Here is a 19594-nt window from a genome sequence, read left to right as displayed (position 1 = left end):
GCGATTAGAGATCGAAGATGCAAGCTTGGGCTACGAAAATTAGGGTTATTTAGTTGCTTAAGAGGTTCACGAATCAAGAAGGTATGATCTACACAGGAAATCTTGGTTTTGGGGATGACAGTGTGAAAAATGAGTGATTAGAAGATCTAGGGTTTTATCATTCATTATATACTCTGGTAAAAAATACGGGTATGGATACCCAGTGCGGGATCCAAATGCCAAAATACGTGTTTTCCCTCATTTTCCCGCCAAAACATCAAAATGGTTGCATCAGGAGAGGACACGTGTCCCACATTTTTTATTCATATTATATATATATATAGATAGATATATAGATATATAGATGCTTTTTATTTTTTTTAATTGGTAATTTCCACTTTTTCTGCAGTATTTATAGGGCTGTAAGTTTAAGTTCGTATATCACATTATCACCAAGATTATTCAGTCCTTAATATCAGGACTGTTCAGTTCGTGTTGCCTAAACTCTTCATAGGCAATTATTGTTTTCTTTTTGAATGACCCACATTCTTGTTGAAAGTAAATTAGGAGACACACATAATGTTTTTTTATCAAGTAAATTCTTAATAAGCAAATTTTATTTTATTTTTATTGTTATTTTATTTTTATATTCTTTTTTTTGGAGTTACATTCAAGTTTTGCTTAATTTATTTGAAGAAAATATTATTTTTCATTACGAAATATATTTTTAATTTTTTTCTTTTAAGTGCGCTTTTTTTTCTCGGGCCCACGTTTTTTTTGCGCCTATCGCCTAGGCCCTAATCGGTGCCTATGCGCTTAGAGTGCGCTTCGCGCCTTTGATAACTATGCGAATAATCATAATATATAATAATTACGTAAGATAAATAACATATATAATAAAAATAAGTAACAACCCAAACTAAAATAACCCTGGGTCGGTACCGGTATTACGTTTAAAACCGGTATACCGGATTTTACCGTCGGTACAAACCTTATACCGTTTCACTTATTTACCGTGGTGTTTCGTACCAGATTTATATCTGAAAACGGTAATACCGGTATAACCGGCCGGTATTTACCGGTTTTTAAAACATTGCAGAAAACTTAAAGATAAAAAATAAATGAAATAATAATAATCTCACGATATGAATAGGGTACAGATGGAAAAACAAAATTTTTAAAACAATACAACAAAATTTAAGATATATAGATTTCATGTATTACACCATAGTAGTGGAACATGTGTGTAAACGCACGTTCCTATTTCCTCTCTCGAGCCTGCGCATATAGAAGAATGTCTCGTAGATTGTCCGGTTGTACTGGTCTTGCATTATGTTCTGCATACTACAACATAAACACCAATTAACATTTATTTTGTTCATCTTACCGTAAAGAAAACAATAAGAACTTGGCATTCACTTGATTTCATACGGTATATACTTACATCCTTTACAGCCTCTCGAAGTAATCTAACTTGACGTATTGAAACCGTTCTTACCTGTATGAACATAAATAATAAGTTTGTGTAAAAAAAAGATTTTCATATAAGTAATTACAAAAAGTATTGGTTGTTACCCTTCTACTAATGGTCCAAACAACTTTTTCGGTGCAAGGAGGGACCGTGAGTGAACCAATATATCGGTAATACAACCTACTACTCATTTGAATCTCTCTAGGATTTACAATCCCACTGTGTCCACGCATGCCTTTTTGATCTATCATAGACGATATGTTTACAGCTAACTGCAAGTCAAAAAAATTGTAATGAAAATGTGAAACGTGTGCTTAAACGAATCATTGCAATCAGTTTTGTATTTAACAAATATGATATATTGGTTCAGATCATTAGAGAACTACCATCTACTTTTTTCAACTTTTTTATTAAGAAGTTGTTATTGTAAAAATAAAAAAAACTTAGGGATGTATATGTGTGTGTGTATGTGTGTGTATTAATGAGGCACATATACGTAGCTCGCCAATCAATATATTTGTAATTTTTTTTGTTTTCGTAAAACTTAGTAATATTTAAAAAAGTGTAAAGAATTGCTTGTTTGATGGCTGTTCCCTTTGTTCTCAACAAACCTTATGATTATTGCATGATCCTTTCTCTATGATGTGTGTACACATGTATCAAAATATATTTTATTTACTTGGGGAAGATATGCTAGGCGTAAATGAGTCGAGTTGAGTCTTTGCTCATCTAAGCTCGAGCTCAGGTTATTTAAGTTATGAGAGTTTGAGCTCGAGCTTGGCTCATTTCTTACTTTGTTTCGATCTAAAGTTCCGGCTCAAATTGTTTGTTAGATATTAATTATTTAATTTACATTTATAACTTTTATATACATTTTAATTATTTGTCATAGTTTTATATGATAGTTATTATTATGTTAAATTATAGAAATAACATGATCATCGTCTAGACTCACGAGCCTACTCAAGCTTGATTAAAGATGCTCGAGCTCGTTAGTTAAACGAACTTATTTTAGGCTCGAATTCGTGCATGCTCGACTCGATTCGATTCAAGCTTTTCACAAGTCGATCTCAAGTAACTAACAAGCAAAAGTATGTCTCTTTTAGATCCATGTATATATAAATAGAACTAGGAATTACAGTAAGAAACTAGAGAGAATCGAATAGATTACCCTGGAAAGAAAATTGCTTGGTCTGCCAATATTGTAAAGAACAGCAATGACAGCTATTTTGTTGTCCATGCTGAGGTGGACCATATGTAGTTCCATGTCAAACCTGTTCATATATTAATGAGTTAATTTGCTCAACACCTAAAACCATATATTTGTTTGAATTGGGATACTGGGCCCATGTTTTCTTATCTACAACTGCCAATAAACTATGCTAGATAGATACTAAAGGTATTTGGTCTAGCGGTATCAAGATGTTTGAAAAAAGTGTCTACAGAGGTTAAGTCCCGTAATGAACAAAAGGTGTTTAAAAGTACGTTTAACCGTTGAAAAAAATATGTATATACTCGGAAGGCAAAGTAAACCTTTTGCCATTGATGGTGTGCTCGGAAGGTGAGTGCCAGTGCGCTTGTTTCAAAGCGTATTCGGTGTCATTGATGATAACTGATCCCGCATCTCCAATCCATTTAACCTGCAACATCAAATCCATTGTAAATTTCAGTGATTGAAACATGCAATAATAACAAAAAATGATACAAGGCTTATATATGGATTAATTATGAAATAGTAATTACCATGATGTCATGACCTCTATTAACCATGGTTGCATTGCAAGGCTTATAGTTTTTGTATATATTTTTAGGATGGAGCACCATCTCCACCCTACGACTCGACATATCAATGGGAGACTGCATCGTCCCATTGCTGCACAACGACCATTCATTCCTCATCGCACCCCATCTATCCGGTCCCATCGTGCTACCTCTCAAATAATCAAATCCACTTTGATTCTCTACATTTACACATGCATATATACCCACACAAAAATAACTTAAGTTATAAAAAAAACACATGTAATTAAACTACTAGGTTTAGAAACAAGGTTAGATATTATTAAACTAAAAACCATTGATCTAAATGTATAGCATATATTATATATAATTGTGTTCCAAGCATTACCAACTTCTTGAGCTTCAATAGATGGTGGATAAGAGAAAATAAGCATAAACAAAAGAAAACCAACTGCCAAAATGGAGTTTGATTTCATAATCTTCATATTTCACAACTAAGAGAGATGTGTGTGTGTTTAAAGGAGATGAATATGAATATGAATATGAATATGAATATGAATATGTGGTATGTTGTATGGTTGTACATAGGGACTATATATACATATAGGGATATTACACACAGAGAGAGCACCTGGTGTGTGGGAAACTACATGGAAGCTTCATGTGTGGTTCTTAGAAATAATCCAACGCATCATTTGATGTTTATTGTTTTAATTGACAACGTGTCGATTTTCTCTGCCACAATTTGAAAGCCAAAGGCTGCATCCAACATGCTGGAACAAAAAAAAAAATAATTTATTAAAAAGTGAGTCTCTATTCTAACACTTCTTTTTTACAAAATGTGGCAAATTTTCAACGACCAATGAGACATTAGAAAGCTTAGTTAAAATTTCATTTAATATTATTCCTTTTACGTCCAAACTTTACTAATAAAAGTAATTGTATATTTATAGATTATGATCATTTGCTATCATGTACATAATTTATTAAGTTATATTAATGTAACATACTTTTAATTATTAGATATACAATCTTTTAGTTCAAAACTTGATAAGTTATATGATAAGCAGAAAAAAATATTTATATCTATATACACTATGTTAACAATAATTAATAATGCAACTTGATCTTTTTAAATTTTAATTTAGATTATTTTTTTCAAACGACAACAATGATTATATCATATACGGCTAGCGGGAAGCTAGAAAAAAATCAACCATACAAAACCATTAAGAAAAACGCCAAAAAAAATATTAATTTAGACAAATATGTATGTGATTTACTAACCGAACTTTAAATACAGTTGGGCAAGCAACCAATTTAATTAAGACAGATGTCTCACAACTGAACTTTAAATACATATTAATGTTTTAACTGTTTTTATCTTATTAGTTAACAAGTTACAGCCTATATAAGATTTATAGTTTCTTTATTTATACACTTAAATTTATTTTTTTCTGTTTATGTTGGTATTGATCATGAATTTCTTAATTTTATTTTTCATGTTTTCAGTAAATATTATTTATATTGTAAATGAAATGTAACTATGAGTTTATAAAATCCTACTTTATTAACTTGCTATGCAACATGCAATTATGCATTTATGCGATGAGGCATTTTAGGTGTTCAATTACGATTGTTGTTAATTATATATTCACAAACTAGCCTAAGGACCCGTGTATTACACGGGTTGTTAAAAGATAATATGGATTAATAATAGTTGTTTACATTAAATGTTATGACTATATACACATATTTAAACAGATCATGTAATAACTTTTTATTAACAATTATAACGTATATATCACAAATCGTTGAATATCTCTTTATACACCACATTAGTTGTTTTATCCGTAGGTTTTCCATTGTTGTCAAGTATGAGTATCTTCACAGCATTTCTTGTTTTCACCCTTGATAAGGCAACATACAACTGACCATGAGAGAAGACTGGTTGTTTGAGGTACAAACCTACTCTTGAAAGAGATTGACCTTGACTTTTGTTGATGGTCATTGCAAAACATACGGCCAGTGGAAATTGTCTTCTTTGAAAAGAGAAAGGAATCTTTTTATCAGAAGGTATCAAGTTTAATCGAGGGATATATGTGCAAGTACCAATATTTGAACCAGATATTATCTCTGCTTCTATTACACGGTTGTGCAGCTTCTTTACTTGTAGCCTTGTACCGTTGCACAATCCATTCCGTTGATCAATATTTCTTAATAACATGACTAGAACACCAACTTTAAGGACTAACCTATGATTTGGTAGGCCAGATATTTTAAGACCATTGAGCACATCTGGAGAGTAAAGTCTTTGTTGTGTAGAATTTACATCTTCAGACGGACAAAGACTGTCAGAACTAAGATACTCTTTTTCTTCACCAGGAAACATTGCTAGTAACCTGTCATTAATCTCATGAACAACTTCATTTTTAGGTGCAAGTATGGCCCGGTCACTAAAATAGTTATGGGCGTCTACGTTTTCCAAGATTGATGGATAAACAAAATCAATTAAACTTCCAATTGGATCAGATGGATCAGTAATCAAAAGATCTCGTGGTATTTCAATAGTTGCTTCTCCATCATTTGGACCACCAACGTTACCCTCACCCAAATCCAAAAGCCATTTGCCAAAACTATTTATTTCATCAACATCAGCCGTAGATCTTCCAACCGTTAACCTTATGTTTCTAGTTAGTCTTAGCAATTTACATTTACTCCACAAATAAGACGAACATAAGGAGGCATTAACAATCTCTTGTCTGCCACCATTTGGAACAACAGGTAATATTTGTCTAAAATCCCCTCCAAAAACAATAACCTTACCTCCAAAGCGGATTTCAGAATTTAGAGATGTGTCAATGTTGAAAACGTCATTCATTGTTCTGTCGAGCGCTTCAAATGCATGTTTGTGAACCATAGGTGCTTCATCCCAAATTATCAATTTAGTCTCGTGAAGTAATTTAGCCAAATCACTTTCTGGTTTTATATGGCATACGGAATCTTCAGTAAGATTCAACGGTATGCTAAACCTGGAATGTGCAGTCCTGCCACCATCTAACAACAACGATGCAATTCCACTTGAAGCCACATTTAACACGATTTGACCTGTTGATCTAATTGCAGCGGACAATGTTTTCCATAGAAATGTTTTACCTGTTCCGCCATAGCCATAAAGGAAAAAAATCTGACCGTTATCACTGTTTACTGCTGCCATAATCTCTTCAAAAACAGAGCGTTGTTCATCAGTTAACATTGTCAAATGACTATCGTACAGATTTCCAAGGTATGTTGTATCATATGCCTGCTCCTCGTATATCAAACGACAATCGGAAATAACTGAAGACGACATATCTGGATATGGCATTGATTCAAATATTCGCAAAGAAGAATTATTTCGCAATAAAAACTTTTCAATTTCGACCAACACATAGTTCTTCAGTTGGTGATCCGGAATTGATAACGCTACGAAATAAGAAAGAAAACAAATTCATCTAATGAATATGGAAACCATTTCATCATAATAAGATAAAATAACTTAAATAATGATGAACACATAAAATTATTTTTTTCAAAAAATATAAGTAATAAATTTCAGTGTAAACAAAACGTACCTGTAACTCGATGGTATTTTGCTAATCTGTAAACAAAATCGTCCGCCATGTATCTCCACGAAGTTTCCCAAACAACCTCAGGTCTAGATAGACTACCGGATAACAACATCGTAGAAAATAAATTGCGAATGTATGAAGCGCTTCCAGTTAAATTTGCTTCTTTTATTGCCTCTACATATTCTGAATCATCATCTAAAAGACCAAGTGCGTAGCAAGCATCTCTGTATGTATCGTAAACTTTACCATTAACTGTTTTAATGTCGTCAAACGATGTTGGTCCTCTAACCTTGTTAAGAAGAATTCTCAAGAAATACGCTTCACCTAAAGATGGAGATACGGAATGAATCCTGCCAATTGATTTTTTCCCTTTTCTTGGTTCCCATACTCGCTTGTCAAGCTTCCATACATAAAAAATAGGGAACTGAACGTATGTAAGTGTACGTGCCAACAGGTCATTTGGGTCTTTATTACGTTCCATCCATGATAGAAACATTAAAGATTTAACTGAAGGTTTGTTTAGAACGGAGTTAATATCCTCGTCAGGGCCGAAAACAACAGGTTGTTGGCCAGGTAAATGGAATGGAAGCCTCATAACAGAAGGTCTTCTATAATGTACCTCATTAGCAAATATCCTCCAAGATGCTTCGCAAGCTGATATATAGCGGCAATCGTAATACTCTTTGATCTCGTCTTGTGGTTGCTCTTCCGGTTGATTATCACCATGCACAACAGCTATAGTGGCTCTATCAGGACCTTTATTGATGTATTTAAAAAGATATTTTATAGACGCGGCTTGATTGCACCATTCAACGTTGATATGAGCTTGATATCTTTTCAATAATTTTTTGTTATAAGGAACCACACTCCTGTTATCAAGCTCAATTTAATTTTTCACAACAGAAGAACCATTGTTTCTCCTTCTGTATAATGGAAACCCATTTGAATCAAGTGTTGTATGATCTTGAAACTTTTTTGGAAAGCCTTTTGAACACTTCATATCTACCATACATGGAGAGCTCAACCTAGCATTACCACATGGACCATGTATCATATACTCTTTCACCAGGATGAATAATTCTGGATCTTCATCTCTGTTTGGAATTTCAGCAGATATAAATGAATCAACATGGTCCACAGTAGGTAATTTGAATTCAGGTTCCATGAATAAGCATAAATGTGCATGAGGCAAACCACGTTTTTGGAACTCAATAGTGTAAACAACTACAGAAAAATAAAACAAAGTGTTAGCTTTGATGATGACTAATAATTGAATTATTTTGTTAACATTACCTGCTGACGCTTTGCCTAATAGATGATTCTTTTTTAAATCTTTGCAGATTGAATCGAATTTTATTTTGAAGAGTCTAGACAGGATATCAGGCCTATCTTCCGGACTAAGATTGGTGTCTTTGAGAAACCGTTGAACTTCTGGCCATTTTGGATTGCATGTTATGGTAATAAAATAATCTGGATAACCAAAGCACTTACACAGAGCCATAGCGTCTAAATAGTTTTGCATCATATATCGTGCTCCACCAGTAAAAGAAGATGGCAAAAAAATGCGTTTTCCAGCTTTAGATATATCATCTTGACCTTTACTTCGTAATTTACGGAGACTTTCATATGTGTCGGACCTAAGATCTTTTTGTTGATATCGTATGTACCTAAGTCTCTCGCTCTCTATCATAGTATATGCGTCAACCAGGAACTGCTGGAAAAGCCTCTTAGAATTAAGGATTAATGAAAACTGATTTATACGATCCTGGATACGATAGGCAAAGAACTCTCTCATAGTACACTTTGGACGTGTTTTATTAACAACATCAACAACACCTCTATGAGGGATATCAATTCTGTAGCCATCATCTCCATACGGAAACAGAATCGGATATTGTAGTGCAAGATATGATGGATGCAACTCACTAATTCTTTTTAGTTCACCTGTTCGAGTCTCAACTACAATATCTCTATTGTCAACCACATTTTCGATATCACCAACAATAAGAGCAGCGACCTCACCAGCCGTTGGTAAGTTATACGTGCGACCATCTTTTTCTCTTGATCCAATTATTCGAAGCTTCACATTTACATTAGGGTTGTCTTGGAAGGAATCCCTAACTCTTCTATAAGTTTTGACCAACTCGTTGTCATTGTCTAGTACATCCTTTATATGTTCGATTAATTTAATATCAACATTTGCCGATGAAGAAGAAGATGCACCATCTGAACCCCTGTTACAAAATTGTTATCAAAGATTATTCACCGTCTAACAAAATATGAACTATTAATCTGAAAAAATGGATTTATGGTAACAATATAAAATGGACTTTACCTAAATATCGATTGCCTGTTTGAAATTTCGTTCTCAGTATCATATATGTATAGTTGCCAAAATTTTGGTTGAGCTCCGTTGATTGGCATAAGACTTCCAATGGTATGATAATTCTCACCACTAATTCTAAAGCAAAAAGGACCATCGCCTCTGTTAACCGTCGAATCAACCTTACCACCCATTAAAGTAAATGCGAACATAGAATTGTAACGGCGAATATTTTTCAAAAAGTGCTTGCTTTCATCACCATTGTTAGTAAACAGGATTCGATAACTTCCTCTTGCATCTTTGTAATCTGGAAGCTCTACTATGCCATAAGAACAACAAATGAAATAACAAACTTTTCCATCCTTTTTTCTTCCTTTTCCTTTTTCTGCATTCCACAACTTTGCATTACATACTTCACAAGTAACGCATTGGTCACCATGGTCCAAATAATCTGTTATGAAAAAAAAAACAAAAAATTGTTAACAATGTTATTTAATAAAGAAGATAACATTATATCGACAAATTTGATACTTTTTGTGCATAAGAATACAAATTATTTGAAATGCACCTTTTGAAACACCTTTCAAGGGATCTTGAACCACAATTTGCTCTGTGGTAAAGTCAATAATTGGTATTGGAGAAGTAATTCGTGGTCTACCAATTAACTTACGTTTACCGGATGACAACCTTTCAAAAGAAGAATTTTGAAGAATACCGGAGGTGCCACTAAATGACGTAATGTTAAATGCAATATGACCGGGAGTAGCGTCTGCTGGTGGTGTACCGTTGTTCGTAACACAACTTAAATTTCCTATAATATATATAAAAAATAAAATATAATCTTGATGATATAAATTTATATACAAAAACATTGAAGTGTATAAAAGTTAATAAGTATTTACTTGTTCCCATGAATGATGCAGTACGATTAGTAATGACATTTGGAGTTGCTTCTAGATCAGGAGAGCGATGTATACTCCTATTGGAATATGATATACTATTTCTCAGAGGAGATCTTGTATTCTCCAAATTTACTTCCCTAAAGCGGCTGTTATCTATATATACAAATTATTAAAGATTGTTATATAAAAATAACATTAAATAAATATATGATAACGTTGAATTAAACATATTGTGAAATGTAAGTTTAGTAAAATAAGGTATTTTAAATACGGCTATTAAAAATTACAAAAAAACAAAATACAAACTAACCTGCAGATAAAGCCGATAATTGTTGGGTAACGGTCGAATAGAAGGAGTGGGTATCGAATCAGTTGTTATGACCATTGTATGGTCAACATTTGATGGACATCCATCTAATTTTGATCTTTTGTTATCCAATAATACTTTCCTAATTTTTCGACTATGTCTTGCCTGATCTTGTGTTACAGTGGGAACAACAACTAAAACAACGACATACATAAAAATTAATTTTATAAAGAATATGGAAAAAATAGCTACACATCAATGAACATGAATGTACAAAAACAGGAAAGTAAAAAAAGTTAGTAAATTAGTACCATTAGTAATTGTCGATAATGGCCTTCTACCTCTACGAACTGTAAGGGAAAAATATAGACAGTTTAGCAAAACAGATTGTTTGTTAAGATATACATGATAAAAAGTAAACGTAATACAATATAAAAATTAATATAATCATATGGTAAAGCAAAAAGATTTGAGTATTTATAATAACTTAAATTACCATTTGTATGACCAGTTGTAATATTTGTAGATGCATTCGTATTTAAGATGGCTGGAACACCTGTAATTAACATGATTAAATTATGTATAAAGATGTACAAAAAATATAAGTATATGAAATAAAAATCGATATTTAAATTAACGACATTACCGTTAGAAATGTTTTCTTTTCCTTTGTTGTAAGATTCAGTTGAAAACACGTTTTTTCTTTTAGACATTCCTGAAATCATAATGTGATACGATTTAAGCATACGACATTCCAAAATTGTAGTAAAGTTTAAATACATCTATGTATAACATTCTTATTCTTATGTATTATATAGTAATTGATACGTCAATTATATTATCCTAAATTAACATTATACAACCACAATATAAATGCATCACAAAAATTAAAAAATTCACAAACAGAAACAAAACACAATTGATGTGAATACATAACTTCAAATGCTCTATTAAACCAATAAAAAAATAAAGTATAATAAGGTCTTTAGTTATTCAGTTTAAGATAGGATATAAGATTAAGCGGTTGAAACAATAATATAAAAATATTTAAACTATAGGAGACATAGTGGTTTCGATAAATAAAGCTCCTTTAGGACCAGTGTAGTCATCAACATGTTGTAGGTACTCAAAAGATTCGTTGGAAAGGTCAACTTCTACAATATCACCCCAGATGCTTGTTATGAGCCACTTGTTGTCTTGAATTATATTATTCCTTCGACGCCTTTCAAGATAATCAACAACATGAGGCGTATCGAAAGAAAACACCTTTACCCAAGCATCATCTTCAAATTTGAACAAATCAGCATATAGGTTTTCAGACCGTCCAACAACAATGACGTGCAGCTTCATTTCTATGCTTCGGGAAAAGGAATTGTGCTGAAATTTTCGGAGACAACGTCGAAAGCTACCATGTGTCTCTCACCTGGTGGAAACCAATAATTGGAAACCATAAAATAAATGCTTCTACCAGAATAAATTGCGGGAGACCATGAATAATATGTTGAAGCATAATTAGTGACGTTAAATGAATTTATCTTTCTCCATGACTCATGACGACGTGAGTAAACTCGTGCAGTAAGAACGTTACGGTAACGTTTGATGTGGAGAACTTTGAGATCGTTCGAGTCGTCAAAGTACATTCCACCAGTAGAAGCGTTTCGCTCAAAATTACGATCAAAGTAATCATCGGCCAAAATTTTATAGCGCCTTGTTGTTGGATTCCAAAGAATGAGCTCACAAAACATCCTTTCATTGCAAATTAAGATCAGACCTTTAAAGGACGCTAAAACACGTAAGTATGAAGGATGGACATTAGATGGAGAAATTATAGTTTTGCTTGTATCGGCTTGCAAATTACCCCCTACTATGTTGTCAACAATAATTGTGTTGTCTTTTAAGGAAAGAAGCTTCTTTTGTAGCGAAGTTATAATTCGCCTAGAATGCATAATCTCAAAATTGTTATTTGATAGTTCATCACGAAAAAATTTAGATAGACACTTGAAACGGCCTATAGCTTTTGTCACACCCCCAAAATACCACATGCGGAACCACCGCGGGACGTGTGACGTACCAGGATCCAAGCCACCAATCACATTGAACTATAACATATATTTAAATAAAAACTTTCATTCATTACCATAAAGTGCTACAAATCATTAAATGTAATTCATTGTATACAGCGGAAGCATAAATCACTTGTTACTCGTTTCGCAAACCACATGTTCAAAAACCATTAAGCTTGTGTTACTATTCCATGTATCTCGACCCATGACCACTCCAGCCTTCCAGACAGCAAGTTCCATGATATAAACCTATAGACCTGCAAGCATGCAGACAAGTGTGTCAGACGACGCTGGTGAGTTCAAAGTTTTGTTAACGCGTTTAGTTACCAAATATGTACATAAAACAGTTCAACGATTTGTTTTGATGTTGTTATTACTCGCTTACCGGTATGTGGCGACTAGATGTGAATGCCCAACCCCAATGCCTCCAATTAGGCATTGGTCATGTTGCCAAGGTATCAAACAACCTTGAATAGATGTAAGGGGTCTTATATATACACGATGTGAATGCCCAACCCCAATGCCTCTAATTAGGCATTGGTCATGAGGTCCAGGTAATTAGTTCACGCCCGTCCTTTCGGCCCGGTGTGAGGGTGCCAAACCTAATAGCGCTATCAACTAAATACCTCGTTGCTTCTTCAGCAACACGGTAGATGTATGGGGTCTTACATGATTTATACTGTGTTCAATAACCAACATCCCAAATAAACAGTTTACCCAGTATTCCCTTTAGAAACGTTTACCAGATGTCCCAAACCACCGGGACGCATGCTTAGAAAAGTGCAGTGAACTCACCTTGGTTTTGCTCGGTAGCGTTAGTTAACTGCTTAATAGTCGGTCAAATACGTCCTATCATTGTTTAACAACAACGTTCAGTTTATACTCACATTACATCGCGTAGATTGTCACGTATATACAAGTAACAAGCAAGTGTGGCACATATTCCTACTGCTTATCATAACAAGTGTACAAATCCCAAACATTCTCATGTCATAAGTTTGTATTTTCCGATATCATGCAAACTAACAATCAACTTCACAAGCTAGACTACAAATTTCATGATGACCATTCGAGTCACAAGTTACTTGGTTTCACAAGTATAACTGACGAACAATTCATGAAAATTTAACACATCAATCCACCTAAAGTATGGCCCACTAGGCCTTGCCAATGAAAACATGTGTGGCCCGAGTTACTTGACCACAATTATTTCAATGCCCATACTATGTATCAATCGTTTGGGCCCTCGTGCATCCCCCCCTTTGAATACCCGGCTCACTGATGCGAGTTAATTAAAGATTACGGCCCCAATTATTTGTAATTCATTATCATTACATGACCCATTTGCTGTTGTTGCGCGACCCCAAAACCAGTGGCCCACTGGCCTGATGTGCGGTCCAATCTAGCAAGGCCCAACTTAGTTACACACAAACTATACCAACCCATTTATCATATTAGGGGTCATCACATATCTGATTATTTGTATGACAATTTTTAGAAATCAAAATTCTCAATCAAATACCTTTACTACTACCATGTACCGTCAATCATCTATTCTAGCTGATGAACTTTATAGTGTTCTACAAAGATGCCTTTTGTCACATGCACTCATGAAATAGATTGATTTAAAAGAATTATGATATCCATAAATGGCCGACAACTGTTTTGAATTTTGTAATGCTATTGGACCTCACCTAAATCTAACATCCAAATATCTGTTTATCGAATGGATATCATTGGACCACCATACTTCCCACTATCTTCACATGCAATTACTACACATACTGTATGAGCACTTAATCTCATTACATAAGACTACTACCCAGTTTCCTAAATTTGCACCACCGTATGTTATTCGGCCGCATAGCAAGATCATCGGAAACCACACAAGGAAACCACACAATCGAGTAACTCACATCCAAACGACTATACACGTTTCCAGCAGCTAATGACCAATCAAACAAGCGACATGTGATTTCACTTACCCGTGAATTCCTGTAGCATGCCAGTTCTAACATATAAATGTTCGATTACGTGTTATTCAATGCATAACAATTATATTAGACAATGAATGAACGAACAGTACATATGATCATAAACAAATCAAGAACCGGTGCACATATAATCGCAACGAACAAAAGATTAAGGCACGTACAATCACGAATGAATAAGAGTATGATTCACTAACCGAGAGGCAAAAGACAATCGAATACAGTAAGTCGCGATGAGAGGGGGGGTTTCTCCGCAGAACCGTGCGATTCAGAATCTTGGTTCTCCTACCGTCGCTCAAGAGTTTGCAAGTAGGGTTTACTTTGAATGGCCATCTAGTCGGTTACGTGTATTATGCATAATAATTCATTTGGGCCGGGAAAGTGGTTCGGGTATAATAAAGGTTTGGGCCAGATCTTGCTGTTAATCAATTGTGATGTGGGGGGACTCTTATTATTAATTAGTTTTGATGTGGTGAGTCGGTTTACAAAGGCAACCGAGAATACTTGAGATATGAACGGAAACAATTGCACATACGGCCCAATCGAACACACAACAACCGAGATTAAATATTGTGACCCAATGGCCTAACGCACCATACACAACGGAGTTACCAATGATTAACGAAATTAAGAGCACAAGGGTTAAACGTAACTAACCTTGAAAGTGCGGGTTGTCACATCATCCCCAACTTGAAAGAAATTTCGTCCCGAAATTTGACAAGTAAGCACAAAGGAGTGAAGTGATAATCAGGATTGTTGCGGATTTTGCTCAGGTGCCACATCATTCCCAACTTGAAGAGGAATTTCGTCCCGAAATTCACTAGTCTCACCCGGTTTAGACTTGTCGTTAGGAAAAAGATGAGGATACTTAAGCTTCATTTGATCCTCCCGCTCCCACGTGAACTCCGGTCCACGTCTTGAGTTCCAACGAACTTTAACAATCGGAATACGACTATGTTTATGTACCTTGATCTCCCGATCCATGATCTCAATAGGCTCTTCAACAAACTGTAGCTTGTCATCAATCTTGAGCTCTTGAAACGGTACAACTAGTGTTTCGTCAACCAAACACTTCTTCAACTGTGAAACGTGAAAGACATCGTGAACATTACCCAACTCAGCAGGTAACTCAAGCTTGTAAGCGACTTTACCGATCCGCTCCAGGATTTTGAATGGCCCAACGTATCGCGGATTAAGCTTGCCACGCTTCCCGAAACGTACAACACCCTTCCACGGTGAAACTTTCAACATAACACGATCACCTACTTCAAACTCTAACGGTTTGCTACGCTTGTCAGCGTAGCTCTTCTGGCAGTCACGCGCTGCTGCCATGCGGTTCCTGATCTGAACAATCTTCTCCGAAGTTTCCAGTACAAGCTCAGGACCGGTAATTTGACTGTCTCCCACTTCGGCCCAACAGAGAGGAGAACGGCATTTCCGCCTGTACAATGCTTCGAACGGAGCTGCCTTGATACTAGTATGGTAGCTGTTGTTGTAGGAGAACTCTATCAACGGCAAATGTTTCTCCCATCCTTTCCCAAAATCAATCACACATGCCCGCAACATGTCTTCAAGCGTCTGAATGGTGCGCTCACTCTGACCATCCGTCTGTGGGTGATAAGCAGTGTTCACGTCTAAACGTGAACCATAGGATTTGTGTGTCGCCTATCAAAAATCAGGTATAAACGCAGGTCACAATCAGAGGTAATAGAAGTTGGCACCTCGTGCCTGGACACCGCCTCTCCCAGAGGACTATTCTCAAGCGGTGAAGACTCGTCAGTTCCCTTGATTGCAAGAAAGTGTGCTGGTAACGTGAGACCATCAACGATCACCTAGGTGATATTGCTTCCGTTTCGAGTTGTAAGTAAACATCATTTCCATACATCATTCACATCATTCACATATGGGTGATTCTGATTGCTGATACTCCTCTTTGACTTTCCCGCAAGTCAAACATCATTCACATACATTTCCAGGTGGGCCTTCATGCCCGATCATCAGTACGAGATTCATTGATTCTAATATTTCTCATCAAAACCCAAACGACTAGAATATCGAGGCCGGTGTGCTCTGGTCAACATAAATTCCCTACAGTTGCCGTATAATGAGACCCACATTCGTTCCATGAGGTAGCGAATATCGTCCGACCTGCCAAAGGTTGCTTCTCCATGCCCCGCATGGGTTCAACTTGAAAATTCCCTTTCTATAGTTCTACAATTTGAACATAGCGAGTCTGAACAGGTAGGTTAGAGTCGATAGTGAGTTGCAAGGTTCGTGCACGTTCAGGTTTCACCGTCGCAATCATTCAAAATTCCATACAGCGATGCTATTATATGTTTAGCTCTTTCCGAAACAAAGGTACACGGGAGGCCCTTTGTGATCGGTCTAAGTTGTGCATTTGGTACCGTCCAAGTAATGCCTCCAGCTTAAATCCAGAGACCATAGCTTCCATCATAGGTTGTGACGCGTGCAAATCTTCTTGTAAATCCACCGTGTAGATCATTACTTTCTTCGTGTTGCGTCGGCGTGTAACAGGAACTCTGATTCGAACCGTCATGGTACACCACTAGATCACCCATATCCTCGGGTAAAGGCAATATTCAGTTGATTGTAGTGTTGAGCCTCAAGCTTGAAGAGACGTTCTCCTGTTTCGTCTCCCACGGATACACAACACACTGTTGTGTTAAAGACATTGATCAGCCCCTAACAAAATGGATATTAGCGAGATCCACGTGTATTCCCTCTTCGTTGACTATGTGACCAAGAAAGTGTACTCCCGAGGTCACACCTTGGTAGACTTCGTGTAGAGTTGCTCCTCCCCTAGAAGCCCTAGGATAAGTTACACACGCCGCCCATGATGTTCATTTCCCCTAGAAACGATTGGAAACGTTATCACTAAACACGGTCAATTCATGTGGTCAATAAAGCTGTTGGTGTGTTGATTAACTCAATGGTAATGGTGTACAAAGTCGCAATGGCCGTATTGCGTTCGATATGCCGTTTCAGGAACATTATCCTCTTGGTCTTTCGTCAATACAAGGTCGAGGCAAACAATTCTTGATGTCACCTTGCTGAGTTCTGGATAATCAGTACACACACGAAAAGGCTTTATCTTCCCGAATATAGCTGGGACTCCCACAAAGCGAACAAAAACTATGTCCAATAAAACTCATGTCCAACAGTTCCTGTAGATAGTCCTTGCAACCCTCCTGGTGCAAGACGGTGTGTAGCACGAGTAATCAGGGCTGCCCCTGTCGTGAGATCAAACTGAGATTCTGCCTAACAGTTGTGGGAGTAAACCTGAAAGTTCCTCGTGTAGCACACCAAGAGGAATCACGAACAATTTGGTGGATCCTTGATCCTCCTTTTTCCTAGCCTTAACATTGGTAACGGTTGTTAACATAGCGGAGTAGTTCCTCCGTAGACGGTCCTGGCTTTCATTGCTGAAATGATACTATCCTTTACACCACACTGATGCTTTAGAACAAATAATGATTCTCCAATAAGGAGAGGGATACGCAAAATCTTCTCCTCACAAGGTATATCTTCACAACACCTGGATAACCAATCCATACTATCTACTGCATCGAAACGATCCAGAATAGCAGAAGGAAGGTCGATGTCGATCACTTGTCCCACAAGGTCGAGTTTACATCCCAATGAACATAGGAGGTTTCCTTTGACTTGCCATCAGTCGGTTCCACAACAGGTTTGGTTTCAAGAAGCATCAGGGTCAGACAGAACAGAGATGAAGTGGTTAGCTACCATACAAGCTACCATGTTGCGATAATGCCTGGCGTCGTCCATGCCGATCCTAAATGCCCTTCCATGAGCATCATTCCTACTGTTGTTACGGTCACGTGGATTTACCAATACTGTCATTGTTCCCTTGGTTGTTGACTTAACACAGTCAACCCTTGCCGATGTCACCTTCGTTTCCATACTGCTAGCTACACTTATAAGTACCTTGATGTCGCCCTGTCCGTTGCCTCTAACGTTGTGGCTTGAAACGGAGCCCTACGATCTTTCACCAACAGGGTCCATCCTTTCACCTTCTGTGCCACGTCCTAAGGCGCTACTCATTATGCTGGCAGTTACACATTCCACACTATGATCAGTTGTCATCGCTTATGTCCTGATTGATTCGTAAGAGTTGACTCCCATAAGTCGTTGACTAGGGTTAAGGATTCGATCGAAGTCAATCTGTTGGTGACTGCTGCCGGTAGACAGGGTCGTCCAAATACTGAGGTCGGTAAAGTACTGCGCTCATTCTCTTGTCCATCGATGTTGCAAGTTGACTGAGTAATACACGGTATGCTTCCAGAGTGTTGCAGAAGGGATCACACTTCGGGATCTAAGACGTCAATACATTGAGTTCCAGCAAACGAAGAGTAGTGAGAAAGGTATCGACCAATCGTTCGACGCTGTGACATCCAACTCAGGGACGTTCGTACTAGCACCTAACATTCTACACAGTTCGCTAGGCGTTCAGATGGGTGCTCAGGTAATACTCGATAGCATCGACATTCGAAAGGGTTCAGAGAGGGGTGAAAGATCACGTTCGAGTAGGAGACAATTACTGCTATGACTCCTATAGACTTGTTACGTTTCACATTGATTCAAATAACAGAGCAGAACCCCTTTTCCACTTGTTAAGCCTCACCGGGACTCACATGCACCCCACATTATTATTGCGTGTGCACCCACAATAATATTGCGAATTGAATGCTCATCTCAGTTCCTCTTAACTCATGTCAAATGGTTCCTCAAACTCGAATGCCAATCAGAGGTTATCAAAACGATAAAACCATAGAAATCCAAGGACTATGACAAACTATCAATGCATCATAATGTAAGCAAGTAGTTCAGGTAATCATGCTATAGCGACGAGTGTGTGTTTGTATGTTACGTCATAAACAAATGTGTACTAGTCATGTAATGTATGCAACAAGTGAGAAAGACGAACCTTGCAATCTGGAGCTGAGTGTCATGGTCGTATTCACGTATTCAGAGCTGTTCGGTTATAGTCTGGTTTTATAAAAACGTTTTAAAACCAAGTTCACTATAACCAGTGGCTCTGATACCAAACTGTCACACCCCCAAAATACCACATGCGGAACCACCGCGGGACATGTGACGTACCAGGATCCAAGCCACCAATCACATTGAACTATAACATATATTTAAATAAAAACTTTCATTCATTA

At 36.6% G+C, this 19594-nt stretch overlaps 2 protein-coding genes across 2 annotated transcripts; both read right to left on the bottom strand.

Annotated features, from left to right (window-relative positions):
• Positions 1–1083: 1083 nt before the first annotated feature.
• Positions 1084–3760, bottom strand: LOC110891294 (alpha carbonic anhydrase 7). The gene is made up of 7 exons (XM_022138991.2): positions 3579–3760; positions 3194–3411; positions 2984–3090; positions 2622–2724; positions 1555–1722; positions 1424–1477; positions 1084–1323 (listed from the first exon to the last, which is right to left on the bottom strand). The coding sequence occupies exons 1-7, from the start codon at positions 3673–3675 to the stop codon at positions 1240–1242; spliced, it is 831 nt and encodes a 276-aa protein (XP_021994683.1). The 5' UTR covers positions 3676–3760; the 3' UTR covers positions 1084–1239.
• Positions 3761–4994: 1234 nt separating this feature from the next.
• On the bottom strand, positions 4995–11683 carry LOC110888909. Its single transcript, XM_022136406.1, has 13 exons — positions 11431–11683; positions 10980–11048; positions 10830–10889; positions 10645–10683; positions 10337–10527; positions 10160–10179; positions 10027–10103; positions 9693–9935; positions 9137–9575; positions 8095–9035; positions 7827–8025; positions 6805–7670; positions 4995–6655 (listed from the first exon to the last, which is right to left on the bottom strand). The coding sequence occupies exons 1-13, from the start codon at positions 11681–11683 to the stop codon at positions 4995–4997; spliced, it is 5058 nt and encodes a 1685-aa protein (XP_021992098.1).
• Between the last annotated feature and the right edge of the window lie 7911 nt (positions 11684–19594).

Source organism: Helianthus annuus, chromosome 11, assembly GCF_002127325.2.
Source record: "Helianthus annuus cultivar XRQ/B chromosome 11, HanXRQr2.0-SUNRISE, whole genome shotgun sequence".
NCBI lineage: Eukaryota > Viridiplantae > Streptophyta > Magnoliopsida > Asterales > Asteraceae > Helianthus > Helianthus annuus.
This window is presented reverse-complemented; position numbering and strand designations above follow the sequence as displayed.